Source organism: Saccoglossus kowalevskii, chromosome 22 (assembly GCF_978046115.1).
Source record: "Saccoglossus kowalevskii chromosome 22, keSacKowa6.1, whole genome shotgun sequence".
Classification (NCBI taxonomy): domain Eukaryota; kingdom Metazoa; phylum Hemichordata; class Enteropneusta; family Harrimaniidae; genus Saccoglossus; species Saccoglossus kowalevskii.
In genome coordinates this window covers 22,340,225-22,364,271 of record NC_140662.1, presented here as the reverse complement: position 1 = coordinate 22,364,271, position 24,047 = coordinate 22,340,225, and the positions used below count along the sequence as shown (strand labels likewise).

General features: G+C 36.2%; 1 protein-coding gene across 2 annotated transcripts in view; it reads right to left on the bottom strand.

Annotated features, from left to right (window-relative positions):
- Positions 1–24,047, bottom strand: part of LOC100376677 (kalirin-like) — a 281,580-nt gene that overhangs the window by 33,319 nt on the left and 224,214 nt on the right. Inside the window, exons 39-41 of one of the 2 annotated variants that reach the window (XM_085496087.1) lie at positions 20,291–20,315; positions 12,823–12,829; positions 11,471–11,554 (exon numbers count right to left, since the gene is read on the bottom strand). In XM_085496087.1, the coding sequence (XP_085352213.1) occupies positions 11,471–11,554; positions 12,823–12,829; positions 20,291–20,315 (116 nt within the window). The remainder of the gene's footprint in view (positions 1–11,470; positions 11,555–12,822; positions 12,830–20,290; positions 20,316–24,047) is intronic. The other variant, XM_085496086.1, reaches the window with a different exon arrangement.

The window sequence follows — 24,047 nt, the reverse complement described above, 5'->3', positions numbered from 1 at the left end:
GAGGGATATTACATGTATAAGCGTCAAATCGGCACGCGGTTGACTGGGGACAAGACCTGATGATTCCTGATGGAGTGCAATTCAAAATTGGGCCGATTCATACCAAAGAAGGATTAAACACATTGGGTGAGACGGCGTTATAAACAAGTCGTATCGGCAGGCTGCACCTGGCAGACCGACAGACACCTTATTTGCATAATGTGGAAGCACAGCTGTATGGGTTATAGTAATATGTGGTGGGGAAGGAAAAACACAACAAACAAACGCTCAGTTAATGAATTACATCACTGTCGGCAATATGGACATGTGGTGACAGTAATTTTACGTAATTATTCATTTTGACAAACCACTATGGTTGAATATTGAGAAAAACTAAAAAACAATTAATTTTTAGTAAAAAAAAAGGATATTGAAATTTTAATATTACAACAGATGATAGTGATCTTGAAACACCTGACACTTCACAAGTATCGATAATTCACTTTACAAGAGAATCACGTAAAATATCTGATGCCCAGCACTCTACAAAAGATACGTTTTCTCCCAAACACACCCCCTCCCAAGCCTTTACATCCCCGGCAACATTTCAAATGCAGAATCCTACCAGGTTATTACTAAGGCTGTCCATTTATGGAGAGACGGTATCACAGAGTGTGTCTGGCGGAAAGCACATATATCAACGCCACTCTACCATATTGTCCCATTTATTACTGTTTAATATATATATATATATAATATTATCGTAAAAAAACAGGGCTTTCCCAACTGATTATTATCTTTTATTTTTTGAGAAAATAGGAAAAAATTTGAGGGCTTGACTTGAATTTAAATGAACAGTAATACATTACACACAGGTATGCCTCCTGTTTGATTATATTTCAAATCTGTTTTCCTTTTCTGTGTGAATATGTATGTGTGCATGCTGTGTATCATCAACAAATATCCACTAATTTTTACACGACAATTTCTCAAGAATTTCGTGAAATTACAATTGTTTTAGCAATTTCTCTGGGACACTTTCACAAAATGTTATTATACATATTTATAACACATGTAATATCCTGACGGAATCGTATGATGAATCAACAAAATGAACACACAATTTTTTGTATGATTGACTTTGCTATATACCCCCTATAACTCAGAACGAGTAACCTCAAATGTCACGCAAACAGCCTATACCAAACAGACACCAGTTTAAATTTTATCTCAGATACTAGAGGAAGAGTTGTATGTAAATTATGTAAAGATCTATACATTCTCCACTATATATTCTTGCCATTTTATTTAAAGATCTTTAATGAGAATGACATTTCTCTGACTTCCACAGATTTGCCAAATTTGTGAAAACAGTTGAATTGAAATTGTTACTAAAGCGAAGTTAAACTGAAATTTTCTGTCGCTGCCATGATTATTGGTTATTAAAATTTTCAAGCAAGTGGGAGAACGGCAGAAAACTGGAAATAATGGTACACTGTAGCCTCGCTATAACGAACTCTTTGGGGGACATACAATTAGTTTGTTATAGTGAAATGTTCACTATAATGAAGCACATAATACATTGGGTTTGTTGTGAGTGGGAGACATGATATGTGTTCATTATATCAGGAAGTTCATTATAACGGTGTTCATTATATTGAGGTTACAGTGTACCAATATTTTGGTGTCATAACCAACGCCTTTATTAATGAGCACCAACATACTGATTGCACTGAGCGATGACTGAAGAGTGAATAGGATCCTAATATGGAGCTTTACTCAAACTACCCTACATACAGAACATGCAAAGAGAATAAACTCTACTATGAGTAAACGTAACAAGGAAAATCGGCATCACTGACGTCCAAGACACCTTCACACGCACTTCTAAAATAGGCACAAAATTGTTTCTTTGTATTAAACATACGTTGCTGTAAACAGGAAATAAACAAGATACATTTGCCACGGCAACTTACGAACCCCGCTAATGAATAATGTAAAGGTGATGTAGGAAGAATCATTAAATATTAATCTCATGCGGTTAATTATTAATTTTGAATAAATATTAATTTAAATGTTGGTTAAGCGACTAAAAAAAATGTATTTATAAGATGTAAGTTGAATATGTAAATTGAGCCGCTTGGAGTTTATACTGTCTAGCGTTATATGAACACATCTACTGACCTTTTCAATGACATCGTGAACTTTTGTCGCCTTCTACAAAACAACCCACATAACGTTTTCCATATTTTTCTTAACATAGTGAAACTACTGTAACTTTGCCTGTATAATTGATTTGATTACTTCTAAGAAAAATCTTGGAAAGTAATAGTATACCACAATGGTTTATTGAAAGTGGATAGGTTTTAAATTTGTTAAAGGGGCACTTCCAGTTAAGCTTAATCTCACAACAAATTTACTTTCTGGATTAAAATTGCAATGGATAACAAAAGATAGATTAACTTTGTAAACAACATAAACAATAGTGTCCCATGATTCTTTGGTGCAATCCATGGGATTGAGCAGTTCCCCTTTAAGGTAGCGAGAAGGGAAATTTTCACTTTTTTCTTGATTTTTCAAAAATTGATAAAACGGTTACTTTAGACCTTGATACATCACCCCAGGTTTACAAAAGATCGAAATTGCGCAATAACGTTGCTCAAATTAGTGTTTTAAAACACTAGCAGAAAAGACTACAACTGCCGTTTCGTGGATATTTGCATAGTGTTTATCTTTGGAAGGAATTAAATGATAACATCTTATCTGTATACTCCGTTGTTGACGATTCTGATATAATGGGTGATAAGCTTCCAGTTGCAAACAATGCGTGTTTATCTAACGTCCATTGTCAGCATTATTGTCAGTCGAGACTTCGTCGGAGAAACATGGTCATACAGTACTCATTTCGCCCAACCTTCCGCTTTTACATCGACCGCTTATCGCTTAATTTTCGACCACGCGGTCTTGTCCGACCGGAAACCGACCGCATTTTAATCGCGTTTTTTTTTTTCGCTAGGTAACTCCTTTTGACAGAGCAGAGAAACGAGGAAATGTTAGTGATTAATTCCAAAAATAACGATATCGAATCCACATCGGTCCACGTCTGGTAAAATTTGACATTCAATTTTTAAAATTAAGTCACGATCATTGAATGAGCTCGGTCTATACCGTATACGTACCGCAAAAGTGTTCCCACAAAAAATATTTTCGGCTAAAAACGGCCACATGCCCTGAAAAAATCGAACAGAGCTTGACATGTATGAATAATTTATTGGGCTTAAATGAAAAACGTGTCAAATTTAGTTATAGCCATAACTATTTGGTGGCCAGTCGATGAACAATTCAAAGTCCTTCAGGGCTGAAAATCATCGACGCTACTCTGGTTTACTTTATTTCACAACTTGCAGAGAAAACTGATTCGCGTGAGCTCTAATGTATCTTAGCCTAGTATTTTCTTTTTGAACTAAGGTCAAATTCCATCAGTTTGTCAAAATGTATGTTTTTCAGCGAATAATTTTGAAGCCTGTCACAGCACAAACAACTATGTGAATCGACGCCGGTGATTGGATTGTACGACGACCCTTCAATTAGCGTCAAATATGCTTTGTTACAACATCATTGATTGGCTGAGAGTCACCTGATCGGAGCACGAACTGGGTCACAGAACCATATTTGTCCGTATTATCAACAGGACTTTGCAAAATAACCACACCCACATTTTCAATCCTTTTTAGCGCGGAAGTTGCCAACAAATGTAAAAAAAAATCGTGAATTTCATGGATTCGAATAAAATAAAGCAAGCGATTGATAAGGATGATTATTAATTTTTTCCCGGATGCTCTTCGAATTTTTATTTTTTTTATTTCAAGGTAAGAAATGGCTAGCTGAAGTTGCATCGTCTTCAATGCGGTTGTTTCACCGCGAACAACTCTAGCTCTGTTTTGGGCATGGTTTAGTTTTGCGATGTAAAATAAAATATATGTTAAAATAATAATACTTGATTAATTATTTGGGGTTTCAGCCCACAAATTACGGACATGATCTCCATGAATTACGGTCAATGTTTGTCTTCTCTCGGCTGATTGTCACGGTGTTGATGGACGCCCTTCCTAAACTCAGTATGGAGAAACCAACGGGGATCGACATTCCAAACAAACAATCAAAATTATCAACGAAAGACGAGATTTTTCTAGATATTTACAAACATACTGTCATGACAAACATATGTAAAATTAACAAATACACAAAGAGGTGTAATATTAGGTTTTATTTTAGGCTTAGAAATATTTTCTCTCACTCAGCCCATGCATGTAACTGCCATTTAGCTTTACGGTCCTTCAGCATCGGGGGAAAACAACAATAATTATACAAAACACATTGCGAAGACTCAACAATCAGGAAAGAAACCCCAGACAACCCTGTCGTACTTGTGTTGAAATACATTTTGTATTTCACGTCAGAATATTGTTTAAAATAAAATATTCAGTCCAAGCCAAATCGAGGTCAAAGGGTCAGGTTGCGTGCATATAATTATATATAGTTAAAACAAAAAGTATTTGAACTTTTGTCAGCTGTTCAACATCTATAAAAACCAGAAAGACAATTATAAGACAATGTGAACCTCGGAAATTATTCTGTTAGTCCGAATTTTAAATGCGCGCGAGCGAGCAGGTGGGCGGTGATATTTCGGGGTTTGCGCGGTCGAAAAAAAAGCGGAAATTGTCCGGTCGAATTCAACAAGCGGTCGCAAAAGCGAGAGAAAAAGGTGATTGGAAAGCGGAAGCGGGTGGGAGGTTGTGCGAAAGGAGTACTGTAACTTTGCACAACTTTCTTTTAAATTGTTTTATTTTCCAAGTCAATATTCTATTTTACTAATACATTTTTTTTCTAACGCAATGGCGAAGAAAAGAAAGAAAGCGTTGACAGACGAGGCAAAGAAAAATCTGCCACTCAGTGTCGCACTCTGACACAGCAATTTTTTTTCAAACATCGGCCATTTTATTTCACAATGAAAACCGTTTTATTAGATGTCTTATCTGAGACACTTGAAGGATTAGCTTGTTTGTAAACTGTCAGCGTGTACAGTGGGACAGTAATGTTTGTCAGAGGATTATCCCTCGTTGTTCGTTTGCATAACAATGGAAAACCCGAACGTTCCTGGAGTACGGACTCAAATGCCAGCAGTTTTCTTCATTTTTCGCGCTCGAGCTTGAAATTATTCATTATCTGACACTCTTTATGAGTTCTATGATATCAGTGGTTAATATGTTTGGCCATTTTTAGTGTATATTTATAATAATGCAGCAAATCTACAGTGTTTTATTAACCAAAACTGTTTTTCGCGTTTTTCTCGAGTTCAAGTTTTGATCGAGAACGACTCATTGGGACCGCCGCCAAATCAAGTGCGTTCGGACTCGCAGTTATCGTTCAAAAGATAATGATGGTGCGAAATATGTCTGGGTTTTTAAAGAAAATGCTTTGTCACAGAATAATAGTCTGTTAAAGGTGCCAAGTATGAAATAATTTGGGGACAAAAAAACAAACCTGCATTGAAATCGGAATAATAGGTCTTTTGATTATCGGAGACGCATTTCAATGGACTTGATTACGGTCAATGCATAACTTAAATTTCACCAGGAAATTCCGCAGTGTGCTCTCGCAATCGCGTACTTAGTCATTTTTACAAGGTTCGCCATTTTTGATGTCACGTGATAATTATGTAAACAATGTCTGTCCAGTTTGTGCGAACTTGCACCTCTATACTCAGTCTTTTGATATATATAACCTAAATTACTGTTCTGAACGAGACAACAGATAGAGAATGTTTTATTTAAAAACATCACAAAACCTTCTCGCTACCTTAAGCCTATGCTATGCCAATGTTTTTTTTTAAGACACATTGTCACTAATTTCCCGGTAAAATGTATACAGTGAACTGAACTAAAATTATACATTATTTGATAATATATTTGTTTCAATCATAGGGAAATTGAAGAGAACAGAAGACGCTTCTGAGAAAAAATTATTTCAGTTATTTGAGACATAAGAATGTTAATTTATGCCTAAAGAAGAAGGTGACGTCAAACGAAAGCAATGGTCTTCATGAAGTTGAAAATAGCATTTTATCAAAAATGACAAAAATATTCACTAAAATTAGAGAATTCAAAATACCTTCACTAAATGTTCCAATCTAAGAGAGTTAACAGTTTTCAAATGGAAGTCCTTTGACAAAAAAAAAATTAACTCGAAAGATGTGACTATGATGGACAATCACCTATAGCAACAACTCTGTCAGTCATTTTGATGACAGTAGAACTAAAAAGGTGTGCAAGGCAAAAAACCAAATCAATAGTACAATAGTGACACATACTTTCCTATCTATCACTGAAGTCAAAATGTTAACACTTATTAAACCAACCGCTTGAATAGCAAACAAACATATCAATCAATGGAATAATCCAAACTTCGTGACTATTCGCAATCCTCCGAGACCCAAATACACCCCCTCATTGTATCCCTTAAAAGTCAATGACTGAGAAACAAGAACTCGTCGTGGGTGAAAATTAACGACCCCATCAGTAACGTAATTTGAACTTTTATTAACCGCTATAGACGGGTCATTTCCAAACACCCACATTCTCCTGTGACTGTGAAATTGTATGTTACTATGTTTTTATTACCAATACAACCCACCAATCTGCCACCTAAGAGAAGGAAGCATCACGACATAAAAGTGGGTGTGATACAGACTAATATCCAAATCCTCCCACTTAATTCATCTGAAATAAAAAAAGACAAATCATTTTCTCAATCAATAATTCATACTCAACTCCTTGAACACCTCTGTTGTAAATTTGGATGAATGATTTCTATGAAAACATGACGGAAAGTGGCAAATATTAAAAATACTGGGAGCAGATTTTCAAGTCAGTGGTAATTAATTACCGGGTAGTACATAAAACATTTATAAAATCAAACACAAGCAATCATCAGGGTTCAATTCTTGACAAGCAGTACCAGTGTATTAGATATTTATTTTCGTAAATTATGCGTGTGTAACAGTTATTGTCAGAGAGTTGTTTCATGCTTTGTTTCAAGCATTGTATCATGTAAACCGGGACAAAGCAGAGTTACAGTTGAATCCTCATTGACCTTTTCAAACACCAGACTCTCGCCAAAATTTGACTGCACTTTTTTTTTTAAATATTCTTCAAATTTTCTGGGAATGAGCCTTAATTTAGGAGCTAACAGACAGAATTTTAGTCAATTTTAAAAAAAATTGGGGTATTTTCGTCCCAATCTTCTGAAGCAAATGGCATACTATAAATGGGACTATTTTGTGACATAGTGATGAAAAGAGGAAACTTGTGGTGAAAAAGGATATGCCTGATATTATTATTATTATATGCAGTATTTCAACTTGTCATAATTATTCCAATGTAGCCGTGGTTCGCAAATAAGCAGTGTAGAATTTATAAATGTTGTGAAACCAGAGTCTGAGTATGTTTGTGTCATGGGCATATGCCTCTAATTAACTCCTTCTACACTAAGCGGTGAACATTTAATGCCAGAATTTTTCCCCATTGCAAATCATAGTTGCTGGATGAATTATTAATAAATTTAAATCCAGGAATGATACAATTCTCATTTTATTTTATGAAAATCTAATGAAAGTCAGCGTTTTTTCCAAAAAAGCAAATTACGCAAGGCATTCAAGAATAATTTAATTTAATTTAAGACTGTTGTAAATTATCTCATGCTGGTGATAACCACATTTTTTTGGTATCCTCAATGATGTTAATTCATAATAATGTAAACATGAACAGATGACATGTAATCTTTAATTTGATGTGAACCTCCACAAAGCAAAGAGAGGAAAAAAATCAATGAATTTGCATCCTTTATTAGGATATTTAAAATGGCATATTAAATTTGTAATTTTATTTTTCCTGGGATCTTAAGATAAAACTTTCTTTAATTTTTTTTTCTAAAAGTAACAACAAATTTAATTATAACAAATACTGTAAGTTGTGGTGTGCACAGTTTTAACTGATGTTGATGATTTCTGTGCAAATTCTACAGTATTTCACAATAATATGCATCAAAGCATTGCAGTCATGTTCAAATTTTACGTAAAACAAAGTGTATATTACATGAACAGAACACATGACCTATATCAAACATGACACGACTGACATTTCAACTTGCAAATGTATTTCTATTACAGGTGCCGTTACAAATACTTCCAGTTCAACGTAGAACACAGTTACAGTATTATTCATTTGTAGTACTCATTATTCTCAACATATTGAATATGGAACTGTCAAATTATTACCGTATAATAAATTTAAATGTCAACATTATTCACCTAAGGGACGACGTCAAAAGATCGATGTCAGATAAAAAACTTAATTCCTTTAGTTTTTTTCCAAACCTCCCTACCCCACACTGAAACTTAATTGATAAATATTGGTCATGGCGTCAGACTACATTCACCATTCAATACAAATTGATAATCGGACAGTAGTATTGCATAGCAGTTGGTTGTCGGGTGGGTGTAAACAGATTTTACAAATTCACCTCATTTGACGCACAGATTTACACTTGAATCAAACCATTTTTCTGTTTTTTTTTCCCTTTTCGGTTATTTCTGTCCATGATTGGATAGAAAAAAAACGAACTACAAATACTCCAAGATTTTTTTGACTTCATTGAAAAATTAAATCGTTTTTGTAGGATGGAAACTTTTTGAGGTCAAAACCCCCACCCCCAAACTAAAGGAAATAATTTTTTTATCCGACATCGATCTTTTGACGTCGTCCCTTAGTTGAGGACCAAATCAAATGGGCTGTTTTTGACATCAATGCAAACCATAGGGAAGAAACTATTATCACTGAGTATGTTATTTCATTCACAAACAACCATTTCATAGATTTAAACTACACTCTTCACAACCCTGAACATGCGAGAGTAGGGTGTGGTGTTTAATTAATTGTAATTTGTTTGTTTTTTCGATGACATAGAACACATTGTTGAAGTCATTAGGAGTAATTGGTTTTATTAAGCCCAATATCAAACAATTTCACCAAATCAATAATCTCAAAATTTGTTACTTTTGATTGGTTACAATTACCATAGCTTTGATTACTGTTGTATAAAATCCATGGCAAAACAACAGAGGATTGTTGGAATGAGTTCAGAGAAAGTTTATCAAATATATGCATTACAGATCACATGTTCTTTTGAATGACAAAAGTGAATACGAATCGCTTTTTTTTTTTTTTTATTGAATATTAACTATTAGGTGTCAAAATTTCTGGACGCACTGTTCTTACATAAATTTGCGACTGTTTTAATTTTTATGTTCCAAACTGTACCAAACCGTAGGCCAATTTTTAATTCCTATGTTGTCATACAAATCTGTATAAATATATAATATTAAAAAATATGACAATACTCTCCACACATGCACTACCACTAACCGATATTGTAGTACCTATTATCTCGTAGTAATTATTTAAATAGGTGACATTTTTATACATGAATATCTGCATGTGCTAGGTTGACCTGGTTTTTTATGTGCAGTTAATATAAAATGATCCAGTGAAAGGGTAGTCCGACCTTGAGAGAACATTGATATATCACCTATTCACTAGGATGAGTCATGTTTATTAACTTTCGGAATGAAAAACAGTGAATAACTTCGGGATTATATATTTTTAAATGAAACCAAAAATGAAGTTCATAAGTATGATTTTTTTTTTTTGAATAACAGCAAAAATAATAGTATAAAATTAGATGAAAGTGAATTAAACAAATTAAAAAAAAAAATCTCTAAAACCATTGATATTACTGATACAATTTGAAAAAAAATTAACAGAATTTTGTTGGTAATTTATCAAAAATTCTTTTTTTTTTAAATAAAATGAAATAAATGATTTTCTGACTATATTAGAATTGACTTGCTAGTCTTACCTTGTAATATAATTTTATATTCACAACACACCTTCAGGTAACACGTTTCCATTTAAAATCAAGATAATCATCTCTATTTTTACCAAGGATACAGGATGTTATTTGTAGAGTATTATTAAAATAAAATTTTGTATTTTTAGTGACCAGAGCAAAAATATGATATGGTTCAAATCAGGTTTTATTTTGAAATTAAAACAAAACAAAACAAGAATTACAAAATTATCGGGTATAACGTTGTACGACTGTGATCTTAATGATTAAGGCATTTGTACATAATCAAACTGTTTTAAAATTACACTGCACAATAACCTGCATGGTTCTACTACGTAACCCGCAGGAAAAAGTAGGTTCGAATGATGTGCATGTTTTAGTCTAGGAAATGAAAACCATACCCGGGGGAAGAAGAGAAGCGCGTCAATTATTGCACAACAAACCAGTGATAAGAGATGACCGATAATTTTGAAAAATAACATCGCTCGGTTTGATTGTACTTCGTGACAATTATGACCTTATAGCCATCATGAATTCATCAGTGTCGTCAAAAGTGTGACGCAGTTTCAGGACTTGAAGCGAGTACTATCGGTGGATCAATCGACGCAGTACATGTACACAAGCAAAGACAAAAATATCTGATCTCATCAGAATAACAGAGCATGAAAGTTTAGAAAGCATCAATAAACCTAAAATGATAACATCACGATTGCAAAATGTTATCAAGTCGTGCTTGATTCTATTGAAGCAATGCAAAATTTCGGACATATAAACAAGTTAAAGCTTCTGTCAATGTCATTGTTTCAAACTAATGATGCTCAATTATTATTTCCCTAAAATCAATGAAATGTTTTAAAAGCTTAATAATATAAGTAGCTTCAACTGTCTTGTCAAAAGTTGTAGAAAAAAATAAGAAAGCGTTGATAACAAAAGTGTAAACACAGCTAAAAGGAGGAGGTGGCGAACACAGCCAAAACAGGAGGGGTGACTACAGCCAAGAGAAGAGGGGGTGAATGCAGCCAAAAGAAGAAGGGTGAACACAGCCAAAAGAGGAAGGGTGAACACAGCTAAAAGAGGAAGGGTGAACACAGCCAAAGGAGAAGGGGTGAACACAGCCAAAGGAGAAGGGGTGAACACAGCGATAGTTGGAAATGTTTTCAAACAAGTAAACTATTAACTCCATTGGTCAGTGTTTCTTAGAATTTAACAAGCTTATGTTTTCACTATCGATCTATAGACGTTTAATATGCAAGGCATGTATTTAAAATACTTTATGAAAAACGCACGAATATTAGGTCTCGTTCTAATAGAGCATGTGACCATTGCACTCGCGCATATTACAAGACTTCAGTTGTTGCCATTTATCGGGTATTGGGAAACCGCTTACTCGGCCCCGGCCCTGCCAATAAGTCTTCTAACCATTTTCTAACCATGTCTAAATTTCTGTATTTATTTTCAGCAGCATTTTAATAGGACGTTTATTTACAGTGGTGAGACAGTGGTTAAATAATGTATAGTGTCCTACCTCTTCAGCTAAATCTTCTGGTTGTGCTAGGGGTGGTTCATCTCTTGCAGCACTAGTATCATTATTTGCAGCACCAAGAAGTTGCTGATATAGAGAAAGAAAAAAAAAACACACAATATAAACATCAAATCAGTTTATAAATTTCTTACTCTAGACTTAAGAGGGCAGTAATGAAGTATTCATATAGGACCACTAGAGGGCAGTATTCCTCGGGAGAGGGGGGTACTGTTATTTCAAATGAAGGTTGAGATATTGATTTGAAATTAAAATGTAATAACAGAAAGAATAAGATACACTCGAGAAGAATAGTCAAAAAATAATAATTAATAAAAATGATTTTAAAATACACTAGATTTATTTCTACAAAAAAATAGTTTCAACCCCATAAATCTTACGAAGTATGATCGACAAATAATTATTATTGCAGTTTCTTAGCAACGCATCCATTATATTTAATTTATAAAACCATCAATTTCCACTTTTTTAAGCCTTTTTGGTTAAGCTGAAGAGTTTCTTAAAATGGCACAACGTAACACTGAACCAGAAAGTACAATGCACTCATCTGAAGACCGAGTAACCTGGTTCCAAAAAGACACGAGAGCTTACCACGCAAGGGATTGCAAGGGGGCAGAAAAATAATCTACATCATACTGATGAACTTTAAAACAAAGGAAAGTAGACGTTACACTGACGGCAACGCAGATTTATGCAGTCCAGAAGTAATCATTAAATTGTTGATCACCAGAGGGTGTTCATGGAAAGTCACTGTAATTCTCTGTCTACCGAGCCCCCATGAAAGAGTAACAACTGCTCAATTTTGCAATTTGCCCGAACTTGAAAAATTTGAAATTATGAATTTACAATGATTCTCAGCAAAAAAATTTTGCCAAATTTTCCTGGCTTACAAAGTATAAAGTACAATCATCAACAACTTTGATGTTTGCAATACTGAAGTTTATTTATACATAAACAACGACCACTTTGATGAAATTTGAATTATTGTCCTTAGTTAATATTGAACTAAAAGGAAATCACTGCCATGTTATTTTTCAACAAAAGGGTCATAATCTCCCATTTTTACAGGTATTGATCAAAATTTGAATTATTTTTCTAGAATTTATTTTTTAATTTTGGTGCAAGTGGAAACCATTTTGCATTGGCTACACATTATTGGAAAAAATAAAGAGATTTAGTGAAAGATGAACAGGCTGTGGAGAGTAAGAGTGGTGCATTTTTATCTGTACATCAACGATTTTATTCAACAATAGATGGACTGATTTTAATACGCATAATTATCGAAACCAAGGATGAACACTTTTCTGTTGTGTACACAAACGTACATTACTGGGAACGTAAAATCTAGGCATAGGCTTTTGTTTAAATAATTTTTTAATTTTATTTTGAACATAATTATAGACAGACTGCTGCATCTACCTGAATTGAAATTAAAGAAAATAACCCTCTAAAGAAAAAAAACAACCTTTTTTTCTTTTACTCGTATTTGTTTTATTACGGCTAGTATAAATGTATGACCCAAAGTGGTAACCAATGGCAACACACTCCAGGTTTCCATTATTAATTCATGGTAGACTGTAATAAAAGAAAACCCCTGTTGTGGGCCCCTGCTCAATGCCGAAATACAGGTCCTTCCAAAAGCGGTGACGTAACTAGGATTTGAAGGCAATGAGATTGCTCTCTGCTTACAAGCAAAGGTTGTATGAAAACTATACATAGGAAAAAATTTACATCCAAGCACTGATATCTTTTTGAAGGCTGCTAGTGCACCACTTATTAATAATGACACTACCATTACTTGTCACTGCACACTCTATGCATAGATATTGATCGACTTTTTATCGAACATGAAGAATTCACAGCAACCAATTTGCTGAGAAAACCAAAATAAACTATCGTGGCTAAAAAAAACAACAACCGGCAATTAGTATTTTTTTGTTGTTCTCATTTGATTGCCACATTGCACCAGCTATTTTTATCCCTGCACACCAACCACTGTGAGTTCATTTGCATGTTGGATTTTCTATTTCTGTCGCAGAAAATGACACTTGATGTAAAGAGTCTACTGAGCTCACACCGTATAATTTTTTTTAATGAATAGTTTCGGAAAACCAATGAAACGTCTTGATAACACTCTTCAAGAACATGTTAAAAATAAACCAATTTTAAGAGATGCGATAGAATAAAACACATTCCCTTACACGCATGATTTTGTGAAATTACTAAAATAACATTATACTAGTAAAGTTCGATAAAATAACTTTTTTTTTTTTCGCCACTCAAAATATTGTGTTTACTACATTCACGTATAAGCTTTTGTTGAATTAAATTTCATGAATTATTTTAATAATGCATACTCTCAAAGTCAAGATGATGCTTAACTCAGATAATTTATGCCAGACACAATTTGATTTAAAACTAAAATTAAGGTTCCTACCAAAATTAAGGGATCTGATATTGGTCAGACTTTGCAGGAATACATTATTTCACAATGAACAAGAGGAATGAATTTTTGTGAAATTTGTAAGCATCAATTTTATGAAATTTTACACTGTTGAACACCAGCAAATTATCATTTTTTGAGCAATGCAGGCAGTTACAACTAAACAGCTGATAGTATATACCATATTTGCACAAAATAAACCTGGTACGAAAATGGAAAAGAGCTTATCCAGAAAATATGGCTTTCTTCACCTGGTAGGAAAGACTAAATTGTATCTTATTTTGGGCGATATCTGCATCAGAATCAAGTCTGGATTAAAAAACGTGAGAGAAATAGCTGCTCAAAATTATGAATGACACTGTGTAAGACACAATATTTAGAGTAGAGAGTAAAGGATAACGCACTGACCATTATCGCATGATAACAAGTACGGGTATCTGTGCAATAATGGGAGAGACGTAGTCGAGTTGATATCACAAGGATATCTTGAACTTGTTGTTTAAACTATTCATACAAATGTGGAGAAACATTGAATGTTGAGTCGCACACAAACGCAATCTTCGTATTCTCATGCATTTACCTCAAGCACTGCTCTGTTATTGTCCGTTAGCAGGGTTACACGTGGCCCTGATCAATCAATGAGAAAATTTTGAATAACGAGCAGTAAAATAGAAAAATGCACATTGGTGAAAAGACTCACCCAGGTACAGTACACGTACAATGCACTGTAGTGGGAAAAAACTCGCCGAGTTACAGTGTGCGTATTGCACTGGGGTGAACAGACTCGCCTAGTTACAGTGTGCGTATTGCACTGGGGTGAACAGACTCGGCCAGTTACAGTGTGCGTATTGCACTGGGGTGAACAGACTCGCCTAGTTACAGTGTGCTTATTGCACTGGGGTGAACAGACTCGCCTAGTTACAGTGTGCGTATTGCACTGGGGTGAACAGACTCGCCTAGTTACAGTGTGCGTATTGCACTGGGGTGAACAGACTCGCCTAGTTACAGTGTGCGTATTGCACTGTAGTGGGAAAAAACTCGCCTAGTTACAGTGTGCGTATTGCACTGGGGTGAACAGACTCGCCTAGTTACAGTGTGCGTATTGCACTGGGGTGAACAGACTCGCCTAGTTACAGTGTGCGTATTGCACTGGGGTGAACAGACTCGCCTAGTTACAGTGTGCGTATTGCACTGGGGTGAACAGACTCGCCTAGTTACAGTGTGCGTATTGCACTGGGGTGAACAGACTCGCCTAGTTACAGTGTGCGTATTGCACTGGGGTGAACAGACTCGCCTAGTTACAGTGTGCGTATTGCACTGGGGTGAACAGACTCGCCTAGTTACAGTGTGCGTATTGCACTGGGGTGAACAGACTCGCCTAGTTACAGTGTGCGTATTGCACTGGGGTGAACAGACTCGCCTAGTTACAGTGTGCGTATTGCACTGGGGTGAACAGACTCGCCTAGTTACAGTGTGCGTATTGCACTGGGGTGAACAGACTCGCCTAGTTACAGTGTGCGTATTGCACTGGGGTGAACAGACTCGCCTAGTTACAGTGTGCGTATTGCACTGGGGTGAACAGACTCGCCTAGTTACAGTGTGCGTATTGCACTGGGGTGAACAGACTCGCCTAGTTACAGTGTGCGTATTGCACTGGGGTGAACAGACTCGCCTAGTTACAGTGTGCGTATTGCACTGGGGTGAACAGACTCGCCTAGTTACAGTGTGCGTATTGCACTGGGGTGAACAGACTCGCCTAGTTACAGTGTGCGTATTGCACTGGGGTGAACAGACTCGCCTAGTTACAGTGTGCGTATTGCACTGGGGTGAACAGACTCGCCTAGTTACAGTGTGCGTATTGCACTGGGGTGAACAGACTCGCCTAGTTACAGTGTGCGTATTGCACTGGGGTGAACAGACTCGCCTAGTTACAGTGTGCGTATTGCACTGGGGTGAACAGACTCGCCTAGTTACAGTGTGCGTATTGCACTGGGGTGAACAGACTCGCCTAGTTACAGTGTGCGTATTGCACTGGGGTGAACAGACTCGCCTAGTTACAGTGTGCGTATTGCACTGGGGTGAACAGACTCGCCTAGTTACAGTGTGCGTATTGCACTGGGGTGAACAGACTCGCCTAGTTACAGTGTGCGTATTGCACTGGGGTGAACAGACTCGGCCAGATACAGTACGCGTAATGCACTGGGGAGAACAGACTCGGCCAGATACAGTACGTGTAATGCACTGGGAAGAACAGACTCGGCCAGTTACAGTACGCGTATTGCACTGCAGTGAAAACATCCAGTTAGAATTCGTGTAATGCACTGGAGTGAACAGACTCGGGCAGTTACAGTTTGCGTATTGCACTGGGGTAAACAGACTCGGCCAGATACAGTACGCGTATTGCACTGCAGTGAAAAGACTCATCCAGTTACAATTCGTGTAATGCACTGGGGTGAACAGACTCGGCCAGTTACAGTACGCGTATTGCACTTGGGTAAACAGACTCGGCCAGTTACAGTACGCGTATTGCACTGGGGTGAACAGACTCGGCCAGTTACAGCACGCGTATTGCACTGGGGTGAACAGACTTGGCCAGATACAGTACGCGTAATGCACTGGGGAGAACAGACTCGGCCAGATACAGTACGCGTATTGCACTGGGGTGAACAGACTCGGCCAGATACAGTACGCGTATTGCACTGCAGTGAAAAGACTCATCCAGTTACAATTCGTGTAATGCACTGGGGTGAACAGACTCGGCCAGTTACAGTACGCGTATTGCACTGCAGTGAAAAGACTCATCCAGTTACAATTTGTGTAATGCACTGGGGTGAACAGACTCGGCCAGTTACAGTACGCGTATTGCACTTGGGTAAACAGACTCGGCCAGTTACAGTACGCATATTGCACTGGGGTGAACAGACTCGGCCAGATACAGTACGCGTATTGCACTGGGGTAAACAGACTCGGCCAGTTACAGTTCGCGTAATGCACTGGGGTGAACAGACTCGGCCAGTTACAGTACGCGTATTTCACTGGGGTAAACAGACTCGGCCAGTTACAGTACGCGTATTTCACTGGGGTAAACAGACTCGGCCAGTTACAGTACGCGTATTTCACTGGGGTAAACAGACTCGCCTAGTTACAGTGTGCGTATTGCACTGGGGTGAACAGACTCGGCCAGTTACAGTACGCGTATTGCACTGCAGTGAAAAGACTCATCCAGTTACAATTTGTGTAATGCACTGGGGTGAACAGACTCGGCCAGTTACAGTACGCGTATTGCACTGGGGTAAACAGACTCGGCCAGTTACAGTTCGCGTAATGCACTGGGACAAAAAGACTCGGCTAGGTACAATATGTGTAATGCACTGGAGTGAAAAGACTCACCCAGATACAGTTCGCATAATGCACTGTGACGAAAAGACTCAGCTAGGTACAATATGCGTAATACACTGGAGTGAAAAGACTCACCAAATTCCAGTACCAGCAATGAAGGCATGAATATTCCTATGCTACCGTAATATACTGAAGACATCCAATCAGTGATGACACAGAATTCTGTGTTGATACATAGTAACATACATGTATATATTCACCAGATCATTTTTGGGTGTATCCAGAATGAAGGCAAACACTTTCATGTAAATTTGCGTCATATTTTATCAACTGAAACACAAAATCATAATTGCTCTAATAACTGCAATATAAATGCATTTCGAATAGGAATGCATGTAAATCAAAAGTTGAATATATTGTATACTGAATCATTAAAAATATGACTTGTTTGACCATAGACACACCTCCAATTTTATGTACATTTAAGTGTATGTGCTACTAACACAGTGCCCAAATGGCAGACATAACTCGTATTATAACTGATCATTATCTTCCCCGTTTTTTGTGAGCCCCTTTGCAGCAAAAAAAGGTGTATTTTGTATTGTAGAACACAAAATATGCCAAACCCAGAAGATCAGGCGTTGTGTGATCAGATGCACTGTACTAAGCTTCTATATTTGAACATATACCAACACAGTGAAATATAGAAAATGAGATGGTAAAAAGATGTTTGTATATTTACTACAAAGCATCTGTACAAAGTGTAGTAATCACACCAGAAGTTTGTGGCAGAATAAGATCACGTTGACTTTGCCGGAATTTATATTATTATATTATATTTCAATGATGATCTAAAAAAGAATAAATAAAGCTTTAAAATTATATTACTGAAAAACAGCTAGTTTATTATTTAATCACTATGACAGACAGGGTTGCCATAGCAACCATTGCTTCAATTTGCTAGCATATTTGTATCCATTCAGTCATGTCAAAGCGAACAGTGTGCATCGCTTCCCACGCTGTCTTTTTTCTTTCCCTTCTTGGTACAAAAATGAAACGCCATGATTCAAATGCAGTCGAAATTTGCTCCATTGAAAATCCGTCGAGAGAAATCCAAAATCTGCCAACCCACCCCCCACATCAAAAGGTTTCCATGGCAACCAACAATAAAGAGCCTCAAAATATGCTGGGGAATTGCAGACAACACTAAAACAGTTTGAAAATGATGTCAAGAAGATGTACGTTACCATGGTAACTGCTTATTGAGGCAACTTATACAGAATTGTAGACAAAACTAGAAATTCCATCAATGGCAGGCTTAAGATGTAAAATCTACTCCAGCCTTGCTTGACAATTTTTGGTCCATTTCCTGGTTTAAACAATATATTAACAAGCCATAGACTCAAAGGATGATGAAAAAAAAAATCTAAACAAAAAATATTTTTTGAAAAAATAAAGAGCATAGAGAAATATATAAATTTGCTATACAGAGAGAGTTTGTACGAGACTTTATCTAGGTCTATGTGGTAAAATGGCTATCTGTCAAATGAATGATGTTATCTTTGACAGTGTTGAAATTTGCGGCATTCAGCACAGCAGACTAGAAAACATCACCAGTTATTTCGCAGAGACTAATTATAAGAAATGGGGAAATAACATTTTGTAATATTGAAATCTCCATTGGGGGGGGGGGGGGATATCTTTCAATTTTACCCCCCCAAAATTATTTCAAAATGTGTGGTTTCTAGAATGTGCAGATTATGTTATTAAAATATTATATATGATTTATTATTATCAATCCAACAACAATTACAATAATTCCCATTAGGTGCATATGATTAATATTTTGAAAAAGAAAGAGGATTACCATGGTGATGGGAATAAACTGAAAAGCAGTTGTGAATATGGTTAAAATTCAGGACCTTCACCTTGAGTGAACCCTAACGAAAGAGTCCAATAATTTGAAATTATCTAATTTATTACACATAAGATTAAAATAAAACATCCTCACCGGTCTAAATAAAAATATAGAGATAATAACTTCCTATTACTGACACATATTTAAGAATTGGGTCACACTAATGTGGTATATATGAAACAATATTCTTGTTTTATTACAGTTGTTTTCATCATTATCGAGTTCAGTGTTTCAAAACCCTTTTTTTTTTAGATGTTTTGCAATTTAAAGTGACGGTAAATCAACAACAAATACAGACAGAGCTACAGCTCATGCCAGTTATCATAGTGATGGGGCCCTCTTGATGTGATGTATGTCTACTACCTGGGAATGCCTCTACATTGTGGGAAGCCAAATCACATGACTCGATGAAACAGGCCTTACCATCAGTTGCACTTGCTGGATCGCCCATTCTTGGAGGTAGAGCGCGATCCGTGGCCGTTTTTTACGGGACATTCTAATAATCTTCCAGCTAGGCATTGCGTGATGACATGTCCTTAGCCGCTTTTCCATGCAGATTTTCTCACCGCTACATGTTTTAAACTTGTTGCTAAGTGAAAAGGTTATCTCCTCTCTCTCGTAATTACGGCAATGTGTCTTAACATCCAGGCTTATAGTCGTATTTGTGTCAGCACACACGACCCCACCGGTGTTGCTTCTTCATAACGTACGGATCGCTACAGCAGCGTTACATGTACATCACCATTAAACAATAAACATTGGAATTATCAATAATACCACAGACATGGTTAGCATTAGATGTTCACGTTAAAAAAAACAAAATATACAAATAGATATGGCTTCCAGAACAGACAGGCATTGGTGAGTCCTCACAACAACACACACGATGATTCCATTATCAGAGCACTTGTAGGGAGGACAGCTTGTGAAATGAACAATACATGGCTGGAAAACACCACAAGTAAACACCCGTACAACGCAGGTAAAGGAAGTCAAAGAGACCTTATGTTAAATATGCATCCAAATCAACATGGAGAAATACGTGCTTGCAATTTAAGCGGGGAATCAGAAACAGAGGCATTATATGTAGAGCCTTTTCATAGACTGCCTGCCCCCTAGGCTGGCCCCTCCTTCTGACTAAGTCGTCCACCATACAGAACAGCTTTAGTCTCTCAAGGCCATCAACATGCAAATGAGTTCTGAGCAGTCAGTATGAACACTGTAAAAAAAGGATGGTAGCGAGTTTCACCTATTCTACACTGCTGCACTCTCAATTGATTATTTTAAACGCCTACTATTTGGAAGGAGGGGAAATTGCAAATACAAATTTTCTGAGTAGCGGCTGTTAACCACTGCAAATACGACTCAATCTGTTGATTGTCACATCCAAAATTCAAATGTATGCGCACATCAGAAAAACCAATAGAATTTAGAAATAGAATTTGAAAAACTAAATACATTGCTGATTAGATTCTACTGTAGAATTAAACTCAGAGAGCAAACACTGCAAACTATGAAAAAATTTCAGTTGCCAGAAAAAAAAAAAAAAAATATTTTGCTTTATATAGTGAACACATAATTTAATTTTAAACAAATGTGTATTTTTATCATTCGCACATCCCAATCAATAAATACCACAGCTGTGTCAATAAATAAAAAATAAAAATATGATTTATCCGAAGGTCTGGGATGCCCCAGCTACGTTTACTGCAGCCCTCCAGATAATTTTATATGTTGCATTCGCGATTTGAGATCAATATCTAGAACTCACTAAAGGTCTAATATTCTCTATATTCCAAAGCAATGAAAACAAAACAAAATGAAAACAGCAGTGATCAGAGATGTAGAGACGGTACAGGGCACCGGTGCTGGACTATGCACACTGGGTTAAATTATGAATCGCAGTCTGATCTGTTAATACCTTCTAACACATAATAATTCGACTTCCATATGCTATGTTTATATATTATGGTTTTAAATAACAAGAACTAGGGAACTTGTATGATATTTACACTATTTCAACCACCAAATTATTTCCACACAAGCTACAATTTTGAGTTAAATCTAGACCAGAAATTAAATGCTATGTCATTCACAACAATTCTCCGCTTTATGAAAAAAAAAAAAAAAAAAGCTTACAAAAGAAGGTTATGGGGTGAAAACACACAATTACAACAATGTTTCTGCTCAAGGGGCGGCTTTTATACTCTAAAAACAAGCACTCAAAGTTTTTGTTCAGGTTATCAAGATTTATGCTTGGTAGGTAAACAGAGTACAATTTTCACACAGGTACGATGAAATATTTACTTTCATAGGCCTTTGCTTACACACAATCACAATCAAATATGCACATACTAATTGTCAGGAACATTATACCCAAAATACGCAAGAATAGAAAATGCCTTTAGAAAAGCGATAATAGTTTGAGACAACAATGACATCCTAAATGTCAGCAACTATACAGCAACCCACTTTAAGTTTGCATGAAAATAAGCGTTAAGGGAACTTGCAAGGCCGGAAAAATTGGCAATCACTCAAGCCAGAGGAAAAGTATCAAATTAAGAGTACATATTAGCTATATTAGAAGCACATCTCCAATAAAAGTACACATATTATTAAACCAAAAATATTATATTAGATGATTAAAATATGTAGACTTATTTTGACCACAGACACACTTCAAGATCAAATAATTCTCAGACTGGTTGTTGCTATTTCAGTTTGCATTCTCACCATTTTTAATTCAAAATATCTATGAGAAAAAGCTGCAAAAACTGCAAGGACAATACAGCATCTTAGTTTCCATGGCAACCAACAGATGCAGAAATTTCTATTATTCTAGCCGTCTGTATTTTATTTACTAATTTCACACAAACCAGCAATGCCTCACAGAAGGTTAAGAAATCATAACCAAATTTCGAACCAAACTTTTGTAAGGTTCTAGATTAACATTGAATGACGCAATAATACTGAGAAATGGACACAACAATCGTGTACGGAGATGAAATCAACATTTAATGACTATCGGTTTCTAAATCTGTACATGTAATAATCAATATGTACCACATGAAGAGATGTTTATCAAGAAATCTCGGTTATTATTAGTTTATGTGGGCACTCATTAACCTTTTCACCACAAGTTTCCTTTTTTCATCATAAACTCACAAAATAGTCCTCTTTATAGTCTGCACTTCCCTTCAGAAGATTGGGACGAAAAAAAAAAAAATTTGTTGAGTAAAAACTAAATATTGACTAAAATTTTGTCTGTTGGCTCCAAAATTCGGGTTCATTTCCAAAAAAAATTATGAATATAAGAAAAAATTGGGGCAAGAAAGTATGGTGGTCAAACATTCTGATAATATGAAAGGTAGATTTAATATCAAAGTAATTTTATTTTTCTCACAAAATGCAAGCAGTACATTGTCCATGAAAGTCCAAAAACAGATTAACATGGCACAATTTGTGGTATAATATCAGGTATTATTATACATCTGTCACTGTAACGCCATAAGTTACATTATTATACATCCGTCACTGTAACGCCATAAGTTACATTATTATACATCCGTCACTGTAACGCCATAAGTTACAGCGTGCTGTACTTTTGCAGTATTTTACAGGGTATTTTCATCCTACCATATTAGGAAATGCGATTACGTGCGTAAGCGTCCTCTAATAATAAAAACAAACATGGCAGCCCCAGGGTTTGACCGGACTCCATATACAAAGAAAGTTTCACTGGTCACTGGTAGCATAGTGGTTGTCGCTCCAGACTCATGATCGGTAGACCCAAGTTCAAATCCTACCATAGGCTGAACATCAAAGGGTCAACCCCTATCCATTCCAGACTCAATGGGAAGGCCAATTCCACTGGCCGAGATTCATTCACTAACGAATGCGACTTTGGGGGAACCTTTGTTAAGGTCCGCAGGTGCTTGTGTTCGACCGAGCCTGGTTGACGCCAGGATAGCGCATTAAAATTGCCATTTGACAGAGAGATGGCCACACAGCCCTGTCATGTAGTCCCAAACATGAATATGACTTCTGTGGCAAAATGCACTAGGTGTCGTCACTAGCACTTGCAATTTGCACATACAAAAAAAAAAAAAAAAAGTCAGGAGAGACAACGGTGACATTCAATGTCCAGAACTGTCGCCTGGCACAAAAATATTATAAAAAAAAAAAAAAAAAAGTTTGCTGACTCTGTTCTAAACATTTTGAATTTCAGCATTCCCATGATGTATCCTTGGAAGGAAAAGATGTATAATAATAAGGTTATTACGAAGATACCTTAAAGTATGCACTCAAACAGTACGCCACGCATCGACCTCCGCTGCACGTCGGTCGATACTCCAGCTGTACTGTCTTTGGGCATACTTTGAGGTATTCTTGTAATAATCTTACATTATTGCTGTTAAAGAACAACAATACCACCTGAAAGTACCAGGATGAGTGACCTTTAGGTGGCATGACTAGAGCTGATTCATCAATTGTTTTGTAGTGTTATACCCAATCAAGCAACTAGTGTACTAGTGTGTACAAATTGAGCATCATGGATTCAAACATTCCAAAAAAGGTAAATTAACCTAAATCAAACCACTACAGCATGAAAAATAACAAATAGAATAGAATAGAATAGAATAGAATAGAATAGAATAGAATAGAATAGAATAGAATAGAATAGAATAGAATAGAATAGAATAGAATAGAATAGAATAGAATCAAGTTATAGTGATGACAGAGATTTGATGAGAATATCATTAGGGTTTTGAAGCCAGTGAAAACTGTAACAGTAAACAAATTACACTCAAAATTTTGTATTCACTATTAAATTATGAATCTGTAAAAAAAATTTAGCAACG